General features: G+C 38.6%; 2 protein-coding genes across 2 annotated transcripts in view; one reads left to right on the top strand and one right to left on the bottom strand.

Moving 5' to 3' along the window:
* Positions 1-839: 839 nt before the first annotated feature.
* Positions 840-9060, bottom strand: Rbm11 (RNA binding motif protein 11). Its single transcript, XM_032899402.1, has 5 exons — positions 8902-9060; positions 5005-5167; positions 3699-3771; positions 3082-3178; positions 840-1157 (listed from the first exon to the last, which is right to left on the bottom strand). The coding sequence occupies exons 1-5, from the start codon at positions 8995-8997 to the stop codon at positions 870-872; spliced, it is 717 nt and encodes a 238-aa protein (XP_032755293.1). The 5' UTR covers positions 8998-9060; the 3' UTR covers positions 840-869.
* A 5942-nt stretch (positions 9061-15002) lies between these two features.
* Positions 15003-21682, top strand: part of Lipi (lipase I) — a 38846-nt gene continuing 32166 nt past the window's right edge. The window contains exons 1-2 of the mRNA XM_032899403.1: positions 15003-15161; positions 21339-21386. Of these exons, the coding sequence (XP_032755294.1) occupies positions 15116-15161; positions 21339-21386 (94 nt within the window). The 5' untranslated portion in view covers positions 15003-15115. The remainder of the gene's footprint in view (positions 15162-21338; positions 21387-21682) is intronic.

Raw genomic sequence — 21682 nt, forward strand, 5'->3', positions numbered from 1 at the left:
TGGTAAGCTATTAGATGAACAAAAGTGTTGACACACACCATTCATGTACATTTACCTACTAGAATAAGAGAATTAAAAGTATAGACTTGGACCACAGGCATTAAGTACACGGTGGTACAGCATCATCCTATGTACTTGCTCATTGCGACAATCACACAGTCACTCTGTCCTTTCTGCCCCTGTGGGGAGAACTAGAGAGTAGATACTGATACCATCAAACAAGAAATGTGGTGTGTACAGATAATTAAATCAACCAAAAAACATAGAAAAGGGAAATAATCACATAGCGTTGCCTTTACGCATATGACACCGAGCTTATGTCGGTTATCTTTCCGTTGGTGCCACAGTCATGGTCATATGAATCAACCCTGATAGGGAAGCTCAGAGCTCTCACACTTAGCCATAAAAACCAAAGTGTCGGTGACAAAGGGAACTCAAGCCTCCTCGCTACATATTTACTAGAACACACTCTTTTTTAATTATTCCCATTAGTCCTGCCAGCGACCTACAGAGGCCCCTCTGAGGCCAGCCCACCTGTGCTTGAAAGCCTTCAGTGAGAGTCTAGGGAGAGCAGGAAGCTTAACCCTCAAGGGCTTCATGAGTGGCTTTTGAATTTAGTGAAATTTCATCCGCAACACTAAAATAAGACTGGGCAAAGGGCACTGACAACGGTCCAAAGGTAACCTTGCAAACAGGAAAGCAGTACGGTATATTATTGTTTAAAGGCTTTTATCATTCATGGGCGCGAATAGCAAACCGAATAGCAAATCGCAGAGTCCTATTTCCATACGTTTCAAAAGTGACACGCCGGCCCAGAGGTTGGTCATTTGGCGTGCTCGAAGGTTCGAGAGCAGTGCAGACACGGTTCGCTAGTAGCGTTTCTTCTTTTTACACTTGTGGCACTTTTGGCTACTTTCGTTTCCTCTCTTGTCTCCTGAGCTACTGTCGCTGTCGCTGTCTGGCCTTTGCCTCTTTCGTTTAATCCTAGGATACAGGTCAGGGTCACTCGCTGGCTGGTGAGTCCATTCGTAGGAGCTGGGGCCAGCCTCTAGGTCTGGAGCGTGGTTTAGGGAGCAAGGGTCAGACGCAGGGTTGGGAAGTGGAGCTGTCATCTCGTAGAAAGGAGGCTGCAGCCCTGGGCTGTGAGTATGCCACTGCTGGGAGAGAAAACACTCATGAACTCACACACAAACCGCTAAGGAACCTCACACGCACGTTCAGGTGAGCCATGGCGGAGCGGATTTAGGTGTAACAGAGCGAGTGGGTTGTACAGGGTTAGGGCAATTTCTTTTTTCTTTCTTTTTCTTTTTTTCTTTTTGGATATTTTTCACTTATTTACATTTCAAATGCTATCCCCTTTCCTGGTTTCCTGTCCACAAACCCCCACTCCCTCCCCCTCCCTCTTCTTCTATCTGACATTCCCCTACACTGGTGGGTCCAGCCTTAGCTCCTCCCTTTGGTGCCCAGCAAGGCCATCCTCTGCTACATATGCAGCTGGAGCTACGGGTCTGTCCATGTGTACTCTGTGGATGGTGGTTTAGTACCAGGGAGCTCTGGTTGGTTGGGTCATTTCTTTGTCTGTTTAGTATGAAGCACAAAGACTAAAGATGCCACATACTCACTACAGCATTGATTAGCAATATCCAGTAGAAATATTATGCAAAACATCTAGTTTGTAGACACATTATAAAAGGGAATATAAATGTAAAACATTGTATTTATTTATCCCTATATATGCATCTATTGTCATTTAGAACCCGTTACCAATATAACTCATTAAGGAGTCTTTTTCCCCACAGAGCTGGAATATTAACCCAGGACCTTGTTTTTCATAGGCAGGCACTCTTACAACTGAGGTGCACCTCCAGGTATTTTGTTTTTATTTTCAGGATGAGTCTTCTCAATTATTCACAGTTTACCCTATACGGAAGGTAAATCATCATCGAAATTGTGTGATTTAACATACATTTACATAAAATTTTATAACAGAGAAAAAGTTTCCTACCATCTTCCATTGGCTTCAGATACACATAAAACCTTCCCACTATGTGGCCCAAGTACGGATTTTAATTTTAATGAAAATTGGAATTTCATAGGTGCAGACACAGCTAAGAACTCTGAGGGTGTAAAAAGACACAGCCATCACTTTTCAGATGGAGAGTGGCTTCCCGTGTTTTACCAAGGACACTGAGATTCTAACTATTCTAATCCGATGACATGGGTATCATAGGGCAGTCATCCAATGCGAGTCTGGTTGGAACAAAGGCAACCGCCTTGGGGAGACTCTGTGTCAGGTAAAAACTCCTTACTAGTGCACATATCTAGCTATACTTTAGAAAATTTTTCTCCGAGAGCAAAAGCCTCATTTTACAAGAAATGACTGCTTCTTCTCTTACTGCCAATTGATAATATCTATTTAAAAACAACAAACAAACAAACAAACAAACAAACAAGCAAACCTACAGCTTACATACAGGCTATATAGTCACAAAAAATCAGCTACTGAATAAAAATATTAAATAACTAAGAAATGGTCTCACGACTGTCACTAAAGAACTTGTACTCTTGGCTTCACTGAGCAGAGCCGCAGGACTTACCTTGTTTTACTAATAAGACAGAGTAGCGAGGAACTATTCTAAAATCAAATACCAGGACTAAGAAGTCTGGGCTACAGAGGGACTGTGGAGGGCTCAAAGAATGAGGCAGTTCCTTCTAGCAACTGAGAAATTTTCAAGTGGCCGTTTAAAACAAAAATTCCTGGTAGATGGCCTCATACACAAACATTATAAACTGAGTGAGAACCGTCATGCCTCAAAGCGTCTTTGGAAACAGTCGCTTTGATGAGATTTTGGCACTTAAACTTAACCAGGTCACTTCGGTCATGGCTGTCACCTGCCCTTTACCACTGAACGCACATGACACACTGAAATGTGTGACCCTGTCTGAGCACATGTTGAGGCATGTTCTGTAGCGATGCCTGGTCAGATATATGTAATTTTTTAACACTGAATGCTAACAATGGCGTTTCTGTTCTTATGCTTTTGTAAATTATACACTGAATCAAAAGTGCTTCACACTTACCATTTTTTGAAAGAAAAAATACTCTTGAGGTAACGCAGCACTCGTAATGGGGAAAAACGGCACGGGGAAGGAAGGGCTGCACACCATTTCATCGTTCCTTTGTAAAAGAAGAGAAGGAAGGACAGCTTAAAATGCCAAGGTACAAATGGGGTTTCTCCTCAGAAACATTACGCACAAGCTCTTTACATACGTAAGTAGAAGTCAAGCCATCTTGGAAGCCTCAGGATGAATCACTTTGAACAAACGTGAACAGTGAATTATTTCACTGACAATGTGACAGTGTATTAGTTATTTAATTGTACAGTACTGATACCATGGTATGGAGAATCACATTTGATTTTTAAAATAAGGAATAGGTTAGATTGTGTGATATTTGAGGAAAGAAAGACTCAGATATGAACACAACACACCAAGTGACTTTCAGCCCCCAAGAGAACACCAGTTTTCTGTAGATAGAAAAGTAGGGTAGAATTGTTGTCCCTTTAGTTTTAAAGATTATATTTACAGTTTAATTAAGACATTGTGTGCTTACACTGTTACTTTAATAAACTTGTTGATATCTAACAAATTAAGATAATGAAAGTTCATTTATTAAAGAAAAACCATGCATTGGTTACCTGAAGCTGTGTGAGTTGATCTTAGCACAGCTCTCAAAACTTTGGTTAGCTGGTTCAGAAGAGCGAGAACTCCCTTTAAGTTCATGAGACAGAATGAAAAAAAATGAAATTAAAAAAATGTTTTATGGCATAATTACATAGAGTTTGAGAATTAAAGCATTAAGTCATACATAAAGCCATCCAAAACTCCAAATTTGGTGGTTTAGTCTATAGTTGAGCATTTGTGAGTCTGAGGCAGGAGGACCAAGGGTTCCAAGTTAACTTAGGACACATAGTGAGACACTATTTAATAAAAACCAAACCCTCTTTCTCTCTCTCTTGCTCTCTCTTGCTCTTTGTTCTCCTCTCTTCCCTGCTCTTCCCCTTTGTTCCTTCTCTCCCTGTCGCCCCTTCCCTTCATGTGCTCATGGCCGGCCTTTGCTTATCTCCCGTTCTACTCTTCTTCTCTCATTAAACCTCTCCACATGGAAAAAACCAAAACCAAACCAAACCAAAACAAACCAAACCAAACCAAACCAAAACAAAACAAAAACAAAACCAAGAAAAATGTAGACATCTTACTCTTCTGGAGATAGTATTGACTCAAAATTCTGTACTAGTGTAAAACATTTACATCTAGAGTCATATTTACATATTTTATACATGACTAAAAGTGAATCGAAACTTCTTCTGAAAATCGAACTTCTGAAAGCCTGGACAGATATGAACATTATACAGGCAAGGTACTAAGTAAGATATACAATGTTGTTGTTGTAAAAATATAAAAATAAAATGGTAATGTTGGTCTTTTACCCCACTGGTCTTTCTACACCTCAGTGCCCCAAGATATCTGCTAGATATCTTGGCGGAAACACAGCCCAGCCGCACACTTTCCTACACTCAAACCCTCACATAAAAGAACACACAACACAATAATCTTGGATCCAATTGGTAAGATAGAATTGCCCACTTAAACATACAAAGCCCGGTACTATCCATCCCTTGAGAACATTAATAACAACCTGTAATTACACAGAGCAGAATCTTAACATCACTTGCCATCTTGTCCTGTCATGGCTTCTCAGCCCCTCTCTCTCCTCTCTCCTCCTCTCTTCTCTTCCTTCAAACTTCTCTCCCGCCCATCCTTCCTTCTCCTCCAATGACAGGCCTCCTTCTATCCTGTACCTGCCCCTCACCTGTACAATACAAATTCAATGGGGAGAAGGTTCTGGTGAAGTCACCTGATTCCTGAGTATGTGACTAGGCAGCTGTCCTAGGGGCAGTGGAATTAGCATCAAAATACAGATAACTTGGTGAGAGAACTTACCAAACCGGTACTGCACATTAATTGGTCTCCCATACAAACGAATTCCATTCAGCAAAGCTATGGCGTAAGACACGGATTCCGGATGCTTGAAGCAGACAAAGCCAAAGGACTTTGGTTTTCCGTCTCTGTCTTTGCAAAGAGTCACTTTGGTTAGTGGCCCAGCCTAAAAGAAACATAAAACAATTATTTCCTTATAAAGCCAAAGATTTTGTTTTTACACTAAGATAAATCAAATAGATTTAAGTTTGACTAAAGTAAAGAACAATAGTGCTGCTGACCCCTGTGGTTGAATTAGGAAACAGCTGGAGGAAGCTGAGGAGGAGGGCAACCCTGTAGGAGGACCAGCAGTCTCAATTAACCTGGACCCCTGAGATCTCTCAGACACTGGATCACCAACCAGGCAGCGTACACCAGTTGAGATGAGGCCCCCAACACATAGACAGCAAAGGACTCCCGGGTCTGGGTTCAGTTAGAGAGGATGTGCCTAACCCTCAAGAGACTGGAGGCCCCAGGGAGTTTAGAGGTCTGGTGGGGTGGGTGAGGTGGGGACATCCTGTGGAGACTGGGGTGGGGTGGGGGAGGAAGTATGGGATGTGGAACAGTCAGAGGGTGGAATGGGAAGGGGATAAAATTGGGAGTGTAAAAAAAGATTAAATAAAATTAAAAAAAAAAAGTTCCACAAATAATGCGTCTTCCTAGAAAGATTTCTAGCTTATCAAAGAGTTATGGGAAAGGAACTTATAGATTGCAGAACCAATATTAAAAGGAAAGACTATTCTTATTTTAGACTTTACACATCAATTTAGAGAGTATTTGAATCTCACACTAAAATATTACTATCTCTTCACGAATATTAGCAGTATTTAACTGAAAAATACATTGGAATGAGAAAAAATCATGTGTTTGAGTTATGGCCAGAAAGCGTGGAGATATAACATCGTGGGCTCACTTCTGTTAAGAAACTGCAAACATTTCTCTGAAAAAAAAGTTAACAGTGATGACAGAGACCCTTTTGATTGTCCCACACTATGTCAAAAACAAAATGCTTACACTCCCTTAGCAAAGATTCATTCTGGTTCATGGCCACTGAGCTTAAATCATCAGAATGCAAATTGCTAGAAGCTAAAGGACCAGCTAGCCTGGGGTATACCACAAACAAAGGAAAACGTCACGTGCCAGCATTGGTCTTATTCTCAGGGGTTTACGGGTTTTGTTTTCTATATAGTATAGGATAGTGGTTCTCAACCTTTCTAATGATGAAACTCTTTAATATACTTTAATATACTACATAGTGTTTATAAGAGAAACTAAACCTAATGTGTCTTTTGATCTAGTAACATTGCTTCGTATGTATGCTGAAAGGAAATGTATTTTAATATGTTTAAGATCTGGTAGAGTGGGTAAACTATTTATAAACATGAACAACTAGGAAAAAAGTAACAACTCAAATTATTATTCCATGGTGGTCAATTATTCAAACAGAATAAGGTGCAACAAATCGTACCTGTGCAGAATGCGTAGCAATAAAAACTCATAACGGGTAATAAAAAGCAAAGAAGCAAAGCCAAATATTAGGGAACACTGGTAACAACACCCGAGGAAAAAATTCTATCAATTAGTTCGCCTGATTGGACGCTGTGTTCACAGGGACCAGAGAGACGCTGGCCATATGCTAGGATGGTTATCTTTCACAGTGCAGTTGCCTGAATACTTGTTGTTCATCCGTACAACAGTGCTGGAGCTTGTACGTCAGTCTCTCTTCTCTGAATGCTTTGCCCAGGGAGGAGCTCCTGGTCCCTCTGTTTGAATAGGATGACATTAGCAAAATGATTTCCCCACTGCCGCCTCTTCTGTAAAGACAGCCTCCTGGTGCAGTGTCATGGTGCCTTACACTCAACACATTTAAAACCACAACCACCATCTCCCCTACCCATGTCTCTAATCTAATACTTCTTGGTTAAAAGGACAAAAGTATAAAACTATATTTGAATTTAAAAGTGATTTTCAGAAAATTGGCATAAATTATAAACTTAATATAGTAACAGAAGTAAAAGGACTTATCTGCTTTCTAGATTTTTTTTTCCTTCTATTAACATTAAGTTAACTGTAGGATATACAAACAAGATTTACTTATACACATATGTGAAAATTCTTATTTCCTGGGTGCCGGGGACTGAGTCTAGAATGTTATGAATGCAAAGCAAGTGCTGACCACTTAGCCATACTCCCAGTTCTGCCATATCATTTTCAAAAGTAAAATTCAACACTTTCAGGCCAGCTGTCAAGTCGTTCGGGGGAGGGGGGTTGCTCTTGAAGATGTTAAGTCTTTCAAATGATAATCTATGTCAGCAAATTCTCTCTGGGTAATATGAAAGCATAGGCTTACTGCTTGACCTGTTCAATGGGGGTTAAATTTTAATTAAATGGGAAGAGGAAATCCTGAAAAGAAATAAAGGAATACTGTACATTGCCTTCGGTGTGCACAGTACTGATGTGGATGGAGTACTTTCTGACTAGAGAGGTTGGGTCTTAGGGGGTTCGGAATCCCAAAACCATCTTTCCTCACTCCCCCCAATGAAGGTTCAGAATGAATGCTTTCTTGAGTTGCTAAAATTACTCCACTTCTGAATAGTGAATTTCAAATCATATTGGGTCACAAAATAGATAATGTTGTTTTTAAAGGGAATATTCTAAAGTGGCAGCAGATAAGATTTATTAATCAATTTTTAAATTAATTTTTAGATAATAAATTAATGTTTAGGATGAGAAATTTACAGAGAATCCTTGTTAGGTACCCACCCTTTAGCATCTGTGGGTAGCAAAGACATTCTTTCCTTGAGTTTAGAGATAAAGTAAGTCCTTTGAAAATTAGAAAAAAAAAATCACTACTAGTACCCACACTAGAAATGCATCTCTGTTATTGAGTCTCTGAGAATTTTCCCTTATTTTGAAAGTGGAAGTCACTCTTGATTTTTTTTTTTATTTTGGTAGCAATAATTAGCATTATTAGTAATAATTATAATGATAGTCCTATTAGCAGCAGTAGCAGCCAACAGCTCAGGCTGTAGCTGTTTCACAAAGCGAAGTTTACTTCTGGCAATCGCATTACATTTCAGACATGGTTACTCCCATCTTACATTTAAGGATGAGACTCAGATACTGGCCTCATTATAGACCTCTGTGTTCTCACTTTCAACAGGTTTTTCCCCCATATTATTTACCTGTCTCTTGCAGATTAGCATTGTCCATGAGAAACAGTTTTGATTTCCCCCCTTAGGGTCCCTTCTCAACACCTTCGACTTTCTCTATAATTCTGAGTCATTAACCAATGAGATGAGGGGCTGAAGACACCCCTCTTTGGAATTTGGGACCCAGGCGTGTGTTCTCCAGTTCTCAAAAAAAGTCCGGAAGATCCGTGTATGAAATAAAGTGCCATGACTAGGGAATCTATTAGTCACGGTGAATTGACTGCCTCGCATTTCAGAAATCACTTGTATGATTCTAGAACAAAAATGCTCTCCCCCCGTCAAAAGGCTTGGGAGAAAGGGCGACAGCCAGGGAAAGGTTTTCAAGAGGAGTCTCCTCCTCTCAGGTGCCATTTTTCAGGTTGGACCTAAGGGTGCTTACTATTCCTGGAGGACAGTGACGGGGTGGTTTTGTGTTTCCGCAGCACATCCAGGGCCCCGAGAGGCTCCGGGAGCCCTCGCCTGGGGTTGCCAGGCTGGGGTTGGGGTTGGGAGGTCGTTGCCCACCCGGGGTTGTAGAGGATGGGGAGTACAAGCCGCTCATCCCCGGCTGCACACTTGCGGGGCTAAGTGAGGGAAGGGAGACCCGAGCTCCGATGGGGCGGGGTCCCGGGACTCCAAGCCGCCGCCCGGCCTTCCCCGAGGACGGTACCTGAAGGAACAGCTCGTAAAGAATCTCTTCCCGCACACGGGCCTCTAAATTGCCCACAAACACGGTCCTGTCAGCCTCCTCCTGAGCGGGGAACATCCCTGCGGTCCGCAGCGAGGGATGGAGGAGGTGCCGAGGCCCCGCCCCCTCGCTCCGCTTTACTGCGCGGCCCCGCCTGGGCAGTGAAGCCGGAGGCGGGCGCGCGCAAGGGGCGGAGCGGGGCGTGAGGCCACGCCCACGGCCCCGCGGGATACGCCCACCATCTCGCAGCCCCGCCCTCCCTGGCTAGAGAGACCGTGACTCACTGACCAGAGGGCTTCCCTGTACAGTTGGCACACTGCCTATGTCTCTTTCTGAACAAGATTAATTGTTGATTTTAGTTTGTTTATTTTTTAAAGCAACATCTGAAATACAATGACTAGTTGATTTCAGATTGAGTAACTTTCAGTATTGATACAAAATGTTTCCAAGGAGTTAAATGGGGTAGATACCTGTAAAGAAATGTCTCCATGCACGGATATTGATACAAGAAAGGACTAAAATTAAAGTTGATTCAGCCTTTAAGTGATACCATAACAGGTCTTTGAAATTTTTTCTGTGGGCTGGGAAGGCCACTGAACTCAAGAAAACACATATCAATGAATCCTTGAAAAAATGTTCCCAGAGGACCCTGAAATCACCCAGGAAAGGTCAGTAATGAGAACATGATTTGGTCTTTGGTTGGTAGGAATTCATTTTGAATTCAGGAGATGTACTTCTGCTTGGTTGATTGATCAGAAAAATCCTTTTCAAAGAAAAGGAAATGATTGAGAAACTCTTACAGAAATGGTCAACATCCTTAGCCAGGAGGAAGTGCAAATTAAAACTACATTCAGAAGGGCCAAGATAAGTAAGACAAATACCAAAACCTGTTAGCAAAGTTGTGGATAAAGAAGAACACTTATCCACTGCTTGTGGGAGTAGAAACTGGTCCAGCCACTATGGAAATTGCTGTGTTGGTTCCTTAGAAAGATCTACCTCAAGATCCAGCTATTTGACTCTTCAACATATACCCAAAGGACTCTACATCCTACTAGAGAGTCATCCATATTTGTTGCTGCTCTATTCATCATAAACAGAAATTAGAAAAAGTCTAGATGTCTATAAATTGATGAATGGATAACAAAAATGTGACATATCTACCCAGTGGCATATTATTCAGCTGTCAAAAATGAAACTAGGGAAATTTCAGGTAAATAGATGTAACTAGAGGTGATCATCCTCAGTGTGGTAATCCATACACAAAAGACAAATTACGCATTGTGTGTTTGTATAGGGATGTTACCTTTCAAGCTATCAATACATATGTTACAACTTGAATAATCAAGTAATCTAGTAAAGGAACAGAGAGGAAGAAAGGATTTTACAAGGAATAGAATGTAGTGTTATGGAGAGATACAGGAAAAACCAAAATAGGAGTGTTAAATCAGGCAAGGCAAGAGAGAAGGTAAAGGAGGGGCTATTGGAGGGGTTACTAACAACAAAGGCCATTCGAAAACCATATGGAAACCTACTACTGTAGAACTTTACTAATCTTACTATTTCACGTATGTGAAACAAATTTAAATTGTCACCAATTAATAGGTGAGATAATGCTTCACCTAGACATTTATGTCACCAAGTAAAACCCCCAGGTGCAGGGATGGAGTGCAGGTTTTGGAGTCATTGAGTAAAGGGGTCTCCACATCCCCACTCCCACCCCACCTCACACACACAAAATCAAAAGCTTTTACCAAGTTTACTGATTTCTCACCACAGCGGGATGTTAAGGTCCTAGTGTGGAAGACATTTATATGACCAAACGTGAAGTTTAGCTGCCACCCAGCTAAAAGCTTCACCTCTTCGGAGCAGTGGAGCAGCATTCAGTTACTCTTTAGGCTACCAGAGCACCTACAAACCTGTGGCCTACAGTAATGAACTGCCCACAAGATATACTGGTGCAATAATGGCATCAATGCTATTGGAGCAACCAACCACTATTTGATTGTAATTAAGGACCACCTCATGAAATGGGACTCATATTTGATACTCTTAAAGTGGCCAAGAATTCAAGACTATATAGCCCATGGACCTAGGGGGAGACATCTTACTTTTATTTTACTAAAGTAGCATAGAAATAAAATGACTCAAAATGGCGGGTGTGTTGCTATACCCATTGTTCAGCGCCTCATTCAGTCCTCATCAGAGAAGCCCTTGCTTTGGTAGAAGATAGGAATTAACAGATATCCATACCTGGGCAGTGTGCAGAGAGTAAGAGACTTGACAGCAGCCAGTTCTAAACTGGATGTCTCCAAAAGCCCATCCACTCGAGGCTTATTGATCTATGAGGAAGAAGAGGAGGAAAGAATTGTAAGAGCCAGAGATGGTGTATGACTCCATGGAAACAGCATATTCCATAGACTGGGAACAAAGTCAATATAGCAGTCTGGATAGTGGGAGAGACTTGTTTATGTAGACTATGCAGGTATCAGTAGTTTTAGTAGCCATGTTTGATTACCCTTTCTTACCACTTCTCAAGTCTACGGATATTGTCTCTCTTTGCTTCCTCATCCAAACAAATGCAATGTAGTAAGAAGTAAGTACGGGATGGACGGCCAATGCATGTTGTTCAAATGAATGAACATTCAAAACTTCCTCCGCTGTGTACATCTCGTACATATTTGTACTTATTTGTTTAAAAATTATAGTCCAAACCAAGATCTTTTCTCTGTAACATTTATATATATATTCAGTGCTTGCATATAATTGCAAATGTTTTACAACTTTGTGTTTCCCAATAAAGGTTGTACTATATTGTTATATGAAATGTATTCTATTCTTTTTATGTATTTGTGAATTGTCTTAGTGTTACGCTATGCTATTCTATGCTATGCTATGCTATGCTATGCTATGCTATGCTGTGCTGTGCTATGCTATGCTATGCTATGCTATGCTATGCTATCCTATGCTATGCTATGCTATGCTATCCTATGCTATGCTCTTTTGGCTTTAAATACATCTAAGGCCATTGTTATTTAGATTTCTTATTCATTGTTTTGAAATGCAGCTCATATGCTTGGCTATTTACTTAGAATTTGATCTCAACAGGTAACTTTTGATTTAAGTACATTGTATTTTCTAATTCATATTGAATGCACAACTGTACCAAATGCTAAAAAGGATTTTTGCTTTCAGTGTTTACTAGCCCACTACTCACATATACAGCTTTAGTGGGAGCATGTGCAATACTCCATAAAGAATTAGACTGTTTTTATCAGAATGCTTTATACTCCTTTCATGGATGTACCAAAGTATAAATTATACACGTGGATGGATATGGTTTTGTGTGCATATACAAACCCAGAGTTGACAAACAGACAACTAGTTACATAGATAGATGTGCAGATTTCTAATTTCACTTCAGTAGCTCACCCCAGAAAGTGTATTCTGCTGGAATTTCCTCTACCGTGCAATCTAGAATCACTGAATGCTCCACATAGGTAAAAGCATTATTCTCTAGTTATAGTTTTCAACCCCTCTTTACTTTGAACTAGTGCTGCATAAGTAAATACAAGCATCCAAGGCAGACCCTGGCACATTTGTGACTGCATAACTTATACCTGTTGAAATGACATCTCCTGAAAAATATGAGCATCTCTATGGTGTATCAAAAAAACTAAGTCTATGGATCTCAGGAGGTGCTTACTAAAAGTTGTATAAATGAATAAACATATGAATGAATTAATGAATGGAAGAACTTGGTAATGGATACTTTCTAAAACTATAAATAATGACACGTGTGTATTATTAATCTTCATGATCTACACAATTAGAGAAATTATGTCCTGTTAGACGTTTATATTTTCCATTTTGGGTCATGGTAATGGTTTTGAGATGAATTCTTTTGTTTGCACTTTCCTGTGCCTTTGATTTTATTAGGACATGGAAGAAACTTGCAGTTCTGTAGCAATGTCCTTCGGATGTCTAATTGCTGACTCAGAGGTAAACATTTTTGAGATCTTATGTTTTTAACAGGGTCTTGTCAATGTCTGGCCTCAAACTTGCCAAGTAGCCATGGTTGACCTTGACAGTCCTCTGTTCTTTCCTCCTCCTGAAGGCAAGGTCTACAACTCATTTAGTGCTATTAGACATTGAATCTAGAGTCTGGAGCAGTACAGACTCTACTAACACCACCTCAGGAATCTACTAACAGAGCCACAATCATCAGATTTTATTAAATATTTTTTTACCAGAAATAATATAAACATATTCTACTAACAGAGCCACAATCTTCAGACTTTACTAAATATTTTTTACCAGAAATAATATAAATTAAATAAAAGTTTAATCCCAAGATAAATTCTGAAAATTGACCTACTAAGTAAATATTGCTTAGCTCTTATAATTAGTGTTCAAGTGCTCAGAAACACGGCTGATGAACAGAACTCCATCAACCCTATGTTTGTAATTTTCATCACCAACATAATCTCCTTTGTGACATTATTTACTTTGTTCACATAAGTATTTTAAAAATACTTACTCTCATATTGTATTTTTGAATAAGAATTAAATAAACACCCAGAATGCTAAAAACATTAGTATATTTTACATTACATTATCTTCCACTTATATTCTATTCGGCATTAATGACCAAATATTCTCATATTGAAAGCAAGTAAAATGTATGATAATGAAGGAATGTCATTTTATGTTCTGAAACGCTGTTAAAGACTGTATTGGCTTAAACTCCACATTCATATGAGTGGGTGAGAATGATGTCAATACAAATACTAAGATAGTTTCATTTTTTAACAACAACAAAAAAAAAAAACCAGAGAAAAGTAAATTATGTCTTTTGAAAGTTTTTTCTCCTATTCTATTAACTATCATCTCATTAAAACCGCATTTTACATGTTTTTCACTGTATTTCTCCCTTCTCACATAACATGGATATGCAGTTTTCATTTAGAGATTTGCAGTTATTAACAACTGAGTATGGTGGAAGTGTCTACATTTGTTTACATTCTTTAAAACACAGCCTCAATAAAACTCAAAAAGGTCAAACAACAGCAGTGTTTACCAGCAGTTACATGTCTTGATTTCAAAATAAGTATCTCACGTTTGGGGGTTTCTAAACCATCTCTCCTGACCTCTGTTGTAAATAAAACCTTCCAGATTTATAGTATCATTGAAACATTTCCAAGATACATATTTTCTTTAAAAAAAAAGTTTTGTTTTGAACTTGGGCTCTGTGTATGAATGATTATTGCTTTTTCTTGCTGTCTCAACTTTCTTTCTGGGAAAGAAAATAGGAGAAAAACTAAATAAACATGAAAGAGAAAACTAGTAATGCTTTTACATGGTTTTTATATTAAAACCAAAAACATTTAGCCCCAAAGGACAAGCTAGAATAAAAAGGTTTTTTTTTAATTATTTTTAACCTATTTTTATAGTTCAGACATTATCCCCTCCAGGTTCTCATCTCATTCCTTCTACTCTGTCTCCAAGAAGTTGTCCCCACCCAACCCTATGTGGCCCCCTCCCTCCCTGGGGCCTCAAGTCTCTCCAGGGTTAGGTGCCTCTTCTCTCACTGAGGCCAGTCCTCTGCTGTGTATGTGTTGAGCGTCTTTGCTGGCAAGCGTATGCTGCCTGGCTGGTGGCTCAGTGTCTGAGAGATCTAAAATAGCCCCTGTGTTTGGGAAGGATAATGACATATGCATAAGACCTAGGCAGCTTCATGGGTGTAGATCTTGTTATTGATTTTAGGTCTGTGGAGAACTCAGTTTATAATCAAAATGAACATGAAACACAACTTACTCTGACTCCTTTCATTTCTGGGATTTCTAGTAACATATTTATTTTTTCTATGCTTTCCATAAACATATCCTCCCATGCCACTTCTAAAATTCTGAGGTTAAGGAACGGAGACATCTACAATTAGGTTTCCCTTTCTCTCAAATCTTACTTGTGTAGCTGAACATTTGCGAGTTATTACAGAGTCTTTGGCTTAGACATGCTCTCATAACACAAGCCAGTGGGAGATGACAGACTCCCTCACCTTCTTCAGCCAGGGGAGGAGCAAGAGTCATTTTTACAGGAAAGCTTGCTGGACGGAGACAATCCTATCACACAAGGACCTTAACGAATTACGGAAGTTTTTGGTGAAACCTAGTGTTTCTTTTACAGTTTCTGATTCCAAATGAGAATATACACTTTTCTGTGTTGGATATGCTGGGTAAGATTTGGTAAGATGTTTATTAATAATTTATCATTAAAAATGCCTATAAAATAATTAATATGGTTTGTATTATCTTATGCCACCATACTACGAAAAATTGCTATGATTATGGTATTTATACCAGAGAAGATTGCTATTATGAAGGTATGTGTACATATACGTGTGTGTGTGTGTGTTTGCTAACTAGGAACTTTATGATGTATTTATTTATCAGAAAATAAATAACTTGAAAACAAATAGGCAAACAGGACTAAGTAGAAACATTCAAGAAAAAAATGGAATTAAGGAGTAAGGCTTTAGTTCAGTGTCTGAAAATCATGACTTACTATATAACTCTCTTCCATTTCACTTGTCTAAAAAGTCTGATATTTGAAGAAAATTATTGAGTAGGTAATTTTTTAGTTGAACCAGTTATCAATGCAGGAGAACTTCTTTTTGTCTCATTTCACATAATAAAAGTCCCAAAGTGTCTAATGGTAGTGGGCAGGAACTGTGATTCTTCTGCTGGCTGACGATGGTGATGAAGCCTACTAATGTTAGCAATGCGACTTTCTACTTTATGGGTGAACGTCTTGTTCCAGCGTGAAGGAGAGTGAGTTGTTGGTTACGGTTGAACAAGCCATTCTACTTTATGTAAATGCAAACAGTAGCAAATTCACAAGCCAAGATGAATCGCTCTCTGGTGGAATTTTGTGAATGACTAGGCTTTTACATCTTCTATGTCTTTTATAAATTTGTGACTATGCGCTCGAAAAACCATGATTTGCCAAGTAGAAATTAATGCTTTTGCTTTCAAGTTGGCTATTTGGATTACTCCTCAATTTTGGAGGTGTCTAAGCTTCATACTCAAATAGATAGGTATTCTGGGCAATAGTACATAGCTTATATGGTACATTTTACTCATTGAGGTTTTCTTTGAAAATAAATATTTTAGGTTTATGATACATGGTATCAGAATCTTGACTGAAAAGCTAGAGAATCTTGAACTCTACACCAGCAGCCTTACTTCTTTTCTGATAGGATAGTCCATTGTTACTTCGATAGCATAGTTTGCATATTTCCGGTCCAGGTTCAAAGATTTTGGTTAGGATTTTGACTAGGATTATTCAGTTTTCTAAGTTTTCAACAGGAAAAGTGGAGTTATAATTGGGAAATATATTTTGTTTCTGTTGAAAGTTTAGGTCATTCATGACGATGACTACAATAAAATAGCAAAATTAAAATAAAACTAGTAAAATGTTTAAAAAGTATTTATGGAATATAAGGCAAGCCAAAAGATAGCTGAACAGATTGTATAAAGATATTTATTTACACATTTACTCAAACTATATGAAGTCTTATTGTAGCTGCTAACTACTAAAGTTTCAGATTTGTTGATGCAGTTATTCTTGTAGCAAGAAGAGGAACATATCTTTCTAAAGGGCTAGATAATAAATAGTTAAAATTTTGTGAACCAATGTTGTATGTTTTTAGCTCTGCTCTCTGACATGAACTCAGTTTTAGATTCAGTGAAAAGAGAGCATTGCAGATCTGTTCACAAAGTTTTATTCAAGAATCCTATTGAATTAGTTTTAATTTTCAAATATCACAAAATATTGACATTTTTATTTTAACCAAATCTTCTCTATTCTTTTGTAGAATGTTTTTGCCTTTCAGTATTTGTTTTATAAGAGTATATATTTTTATTTCTTGTCTTTTTTCCCCAGTATTTCTATAATTCTTCCCTGTGTCCTTCTTTTCCTATTCAGCCTTCATCTATTTTTAAACTAGCTTAAACTAATTTATGATCTCCTGTCACTGAATCCAAGCATTTTAAAAGTTGTTACTGGATAAATTCCTTTTAACTTGAGGTCCTGAAAGAATAAAGCCACTTAGCCTGTTACTGATCCTGAAGTATCTGCTTGGGTCACAAGTTCTGCATGAGGCCCCTTTCTAGGCATAGGCCTATTGAGGCCTCAAAGTATCGTGGGATAAAGAACCTACATCGTTCTCTAGTCAAAGAGACAAAATACTGAATGTAACAAACAAAAGCCAGTTCCCCATGAAATTCAAAACCAAAATCCCAAAGATCAATTAGTGTAGGAAAAAGCTTACGAAGGAAAATAATGAAGAACTAGGAAGTGTAAATGTAATTTATGGAAATATTAATTGAATTATTTATTTGCCTCTTGCTTCTTAAAAATTATAGTTCATAATTTCCATTGCTTATGTAAGGCAAACCATTTATTTCATATGCCAGTTATCCAAAATGTACTTAATATTTTAGTTTCTATCCCCATATTTTTAAACTAGAGCTAAATGTCAGACGCTATAAAAAAAATAATGACTCATACTCATGATTTGTAAAAACAATTCATCCTGTGGCAAATGACTTTATCCTTTCTTTTAATAGGATAATTACTACTAAGATTTCATCATTTTAATAAGCCATACTTCTATTTTCATATGTGAGAGAGTATTAATTAAAATTATGTTCTCTTGGTCTTGTTGTATGGTATTTTTTGAGCAGATTATCTAACAATTTTAAATTTAGGTTGTTAACAGAGTAATAAGTCATCTACATTTTATGTAGCTCGTGTGTGTGTGCATGTCGGTTTATGTTTGACATTAGGGTTAGCTATTTTAGAGTTTTACGATGACTTGAAGGTAACATCATGGTATATACCTGTAATCCCAGCATCCAGGAGGTTGAGGTTGAATAAGCACTGAGATTAGGAGTTCACGACCATCCTAGGGAAATAACTGAGACTCTTGTCTAAAATAAATATACATGCGTACATACAGCTGTATCCTTTGCAAATTCTTAGATCATCACCATCCTGCATCCTCGGAAAATTTACTTTATTAAAGTATACTTAAGGCGGCGAAATTTATAGATTTAGCTGAACACATTGACACATGTTGACAATTATATGTACTATATTTTTTAAGATACACGAAATCATAGATTTCTTATTCTCCAATTGTCCTATACCCTTTGCAATTAATTTCTTTCCTACTTCTGATTGCATGTAACACAAGTCTATTTTCTGATATTCTAGATTAAATATCCCTTTTCTAGAATTTCATGTAAATGTTTTTCATTTTCCTGGTTTTTTTCTATGTCTTCTACTTGACATATTTTTAACAATTCATCATTTTTCTATGCAGTAATAGTTTACTATTATTATTTAGTACTTGGGAAGTAATAAGCTATACAGACTATAAGAACGCAACTGTTCATGTGTTTCCTGATTGATGTATATGTTCCTTCAAGAGTAAGACATGCATGGAAAACATGCTATGTGAACCTGTACATGAAGTTCTTAGTTGTCAATGGTTGACATTTAGATATAAACTGCTATGGTTTGGTAAGGTACATATTTTCACTGTAAGAATTTATCAACCTGTTTCCAAAGTACCACATTATTTTTCCAATTTCTTCCACAATATAAGTAATTTTAAGTTTTATGTCCTCAGTAATACTTTTCCTGCTAGTTTTATAGATTTTAATACTTTTTCTTCTAATCTTAATCCCTTCTAGATTATTTTAACTTTTTAATGAGTATATAATGGCATATTGTTTTGGTATTAATTTACGATCCAATGTCATTAGATAAAGTAAAATCATTTATTTTTCTTTGATGAAATGTTTGTAGCTATCTCACAGAGCCTGGTCATCTCCTCAGTGTGTATAGAGTGAAGGAAATGTCTGCTGCTATCCAGGCATCATTCAGTGGGGAATGGTATGGTCCTCTAACCATGATTGATGGTCTTACATTTTTCCATTCCCTTTCCCTTCATATTTCCTGAGTATTAAGGAGATGACATAAATGTCCTGGTTAGGACCAAGCATCACTTTTCTAAGTACTGTGAACTACAATGCACCCTGACATTTGTCACCATTTGTTGTAAAGAGAAGCCTTCTTTGATTGAGGTTAAAAGTAGCTTTACCTTATAGACATAAACACATGTATTTATAAGACAGCCTGTCCTTTTAGCCAAACAGCGGTAGTAAGATCCCCTGTTGGGTCTAAGGTCTCTTTGCTCATGGAGTTTTGGATGTGTTTTATATTGCCAAGCATAAGTTCCTTATTTTGGACAGAGCATCAGATCCATTCAGAGAGAGAAGGTATTTACTGTCATAACAACTGTGCCACAGTTGCAGAAAGTGAGTGCATTTTTCCTGGTGGATGGGTATTGGTATCCAGAGGGTTCGCAGTGGAGTACAAAATGTTGATGCCTCTTTGCAAACAGCTGAAAAGCCTGCCTGGCACTACAAAAGTGAACTACTCACAAGGAAATTTCCACAGAACTAGCTTAATTTCTCTGTATCTTCCACCACCAGGCTATGTTGTCTTTTACAACAATATCACATCAACTAGATCTGTTGGACAACCAACAGATCCTCTGTTATTCTGGGATTTTCTGGGGCCTCCTGAGACAATAGCTCACAAGGAGCTATGCCATATCTAGCATTGGGATTTTGGAAACCACATTACCTAGCCTTGCATGAGAACTCTTTTCTTCTCCTACCCCCACTCCCCCAGTGATTTAAAGTATTGTATTTTTAGACATAAGAATGGGAATCTTGTCCTTCCTCCAGTTGAGGATGTGTTTATTTCCTACACCTCATCTACATTCTTTCTATGAGTAAAAGTTGAATGTGAAGCAGTATATGGGTGAATTGTGTTGTTAACGTTCTGTGTCATTCAGCTTTCTAACATTTAACGTTAAAAAAAAAATCACTGTTTTCACAACCACTCCCAGTATTTCAGATGAATTTCTATGAATCAGGTCTCTATGAATCTAATATTTTTTACATAAGAATAGCATCAGGCTTCACGTTGAAAGCATGAGGACCTGAGCTTGAATCCCCAATATTCATGAAAAAGATGGGCAAAACTATGAGTGACTATAGCACCAGCAATAAGGTCCAGAGACAAGTAGGTTTCCTTCACTGTCAATTTAGTTAAAAATCTAGCTTTTGGTGGTTTAGTCCCTGGGAGCTTTGGGGCATCTGGTTGGTTGATAGTGTTGTTCTTCCTATGGGGTTGCAAACTTCTTCAGCTCCTTCAGTCCTTCCACTAACTCTTCCATTGGGGTCCCCATGCTCAGCAAGAAGCAAGTATCTGCTTCCGTATTGGTCAGGCTCTGGCAGAGCCTCTCAGGGTATAGCTCCTGTCAGCAAGTACTTCTTGGCATCAACTACAGTGCCTACATTTAATGTCTGCAGATTGGATGGATCCCTAGGTGGGGTAGTCTCTGGATGGCCTTTCCTTCAGACTCTGTTCCACTTTTTGACCCTGCATTTCCTTCTGACAGGAGGAATTATGGATTATTATTTTTGAGGGGGTTGAGTGGCCCCATCCCTCAACCAGGGGCAGTGCCATCCACTGGATATGCTCTCTTCAGGTTCTCTCTGCCCTTTGTTGGCTATTTCAGCTAATGTCTTCTCTGTTGGCTCCTGGCAATCTCTTGGGTCCCTGGCATCTGGGGCTTTCTAGTGGCTACCTCCCTGCCACTGTTACTACACACTTCTTTCAAATTTCTGACCCTCTGCACTTAGCCCCCATTTCCTTCTGTATCTGAATCAGTCCACCTTTTTCCCTGCTCCTCCTCTCTATATGGCATCAATGGGAGGGGAATCCCCTTGGTCCTATGGAGGCTCAGTGATGATGCCTCAGTGTAGGTGAATGGTAGGGCACTGAGGTGGGAGTAGGTGGGCAGGTGGGGCAGGACCCGCATAGAAGCAGGGAGAGGGTGGAAAGGTTAGGGGGGCTTGTGGAAGGGAAACTGGGAAGGAGGGTAACATTTGAAATGTAAATAAATAAAATAACCAATAAAAAAAAAGAAAAGAAATCTAGCTTTTGGGTTAGTGAGCTATCCTGTCTCATGGAAGTCAAGTTGAGAGTAATAGAGACAGACACCTGCTGTTTCTATATGGTTTCTTATGCCCAATCATTGATGCAGATCACACCTGTGTATGTGCACAAACACACACATCACATAGCAATAAGTGTAATGTAACCATTTGTGAATAGTATCTTTTAGGAAAGGCAAAAGATTATGAATCTCCAAGTATTTCTGATGAATGTCTCATTCTCTACACTTCAGTCTCTTTGATGAGTTGTTTGAAAAGGAGAAAAATTGAAGTTACTATTACTCTGTTTGTAATCAGAATATTCTGTATTCACATTTCTAGGGTATTTAAATTTTCCATGGAAAAGCAATGGAGGGTCTAAAAATCCAGGTGAGTCCAATTGAGTGGTTGTTCCTTACGTTGTGGTGAGTTTGTTGAGTTTGCAAACAATGCCATCCAAAGATGTCCTGAGCTGATGAAGCAGCCCTCCTGTCTTCTTCCAACAAGTGACACCCCTTACTGAGCAGCATCAGGCTTTATCATTCACTGTTTGTCTCAAACATTAGCTTCACTCTCTTCATAGTCATAACTCCACTTTCTTCCATGTATTCCTGCAGGTAGAGATTTCACATTTCATATGATTTTATAATTCAAATGTTTACCATGCAGCTGTATATTTTCCTTAA

Source organism: Rattus rattus, chromosome 4 (assembly GCF_011064425.1).
Source record: "Rattus rattus isolate New Zealand chromosome 4, Rrattus_CSIRO_v1, whole genome shotgun sequence".
Classification (NCBI taxonomy): Eukaryota; Metazoa; Chordata; class Mammalia; order Rodentia; family Muridae; genus Rattus; species Rattus rattus.

Coding starts and splice junctions, on each gene's coding strand:
- Rbm11 (XM_032899402.1), bottom strand. CDS start 8,997: ATGTTCCCCGCTCAGGAGGAGGCTGACAGGACCGTGTTTGTGGGCAAT. Junction 3,179..3,698: donor ATCAACTCACACAGCTTCAG/GTAACCAATGCA, acceptor TCTTTTACAAAG/GAACGATGAAATGGTGTGCA. Junction 1,158..3,081: donor ATTTTTTCTTTCAAAAAATG/GTAAGTGTGAAG, acceptor TTTCTCTCCCAG/CAGTGGCATACTCACAGCCC.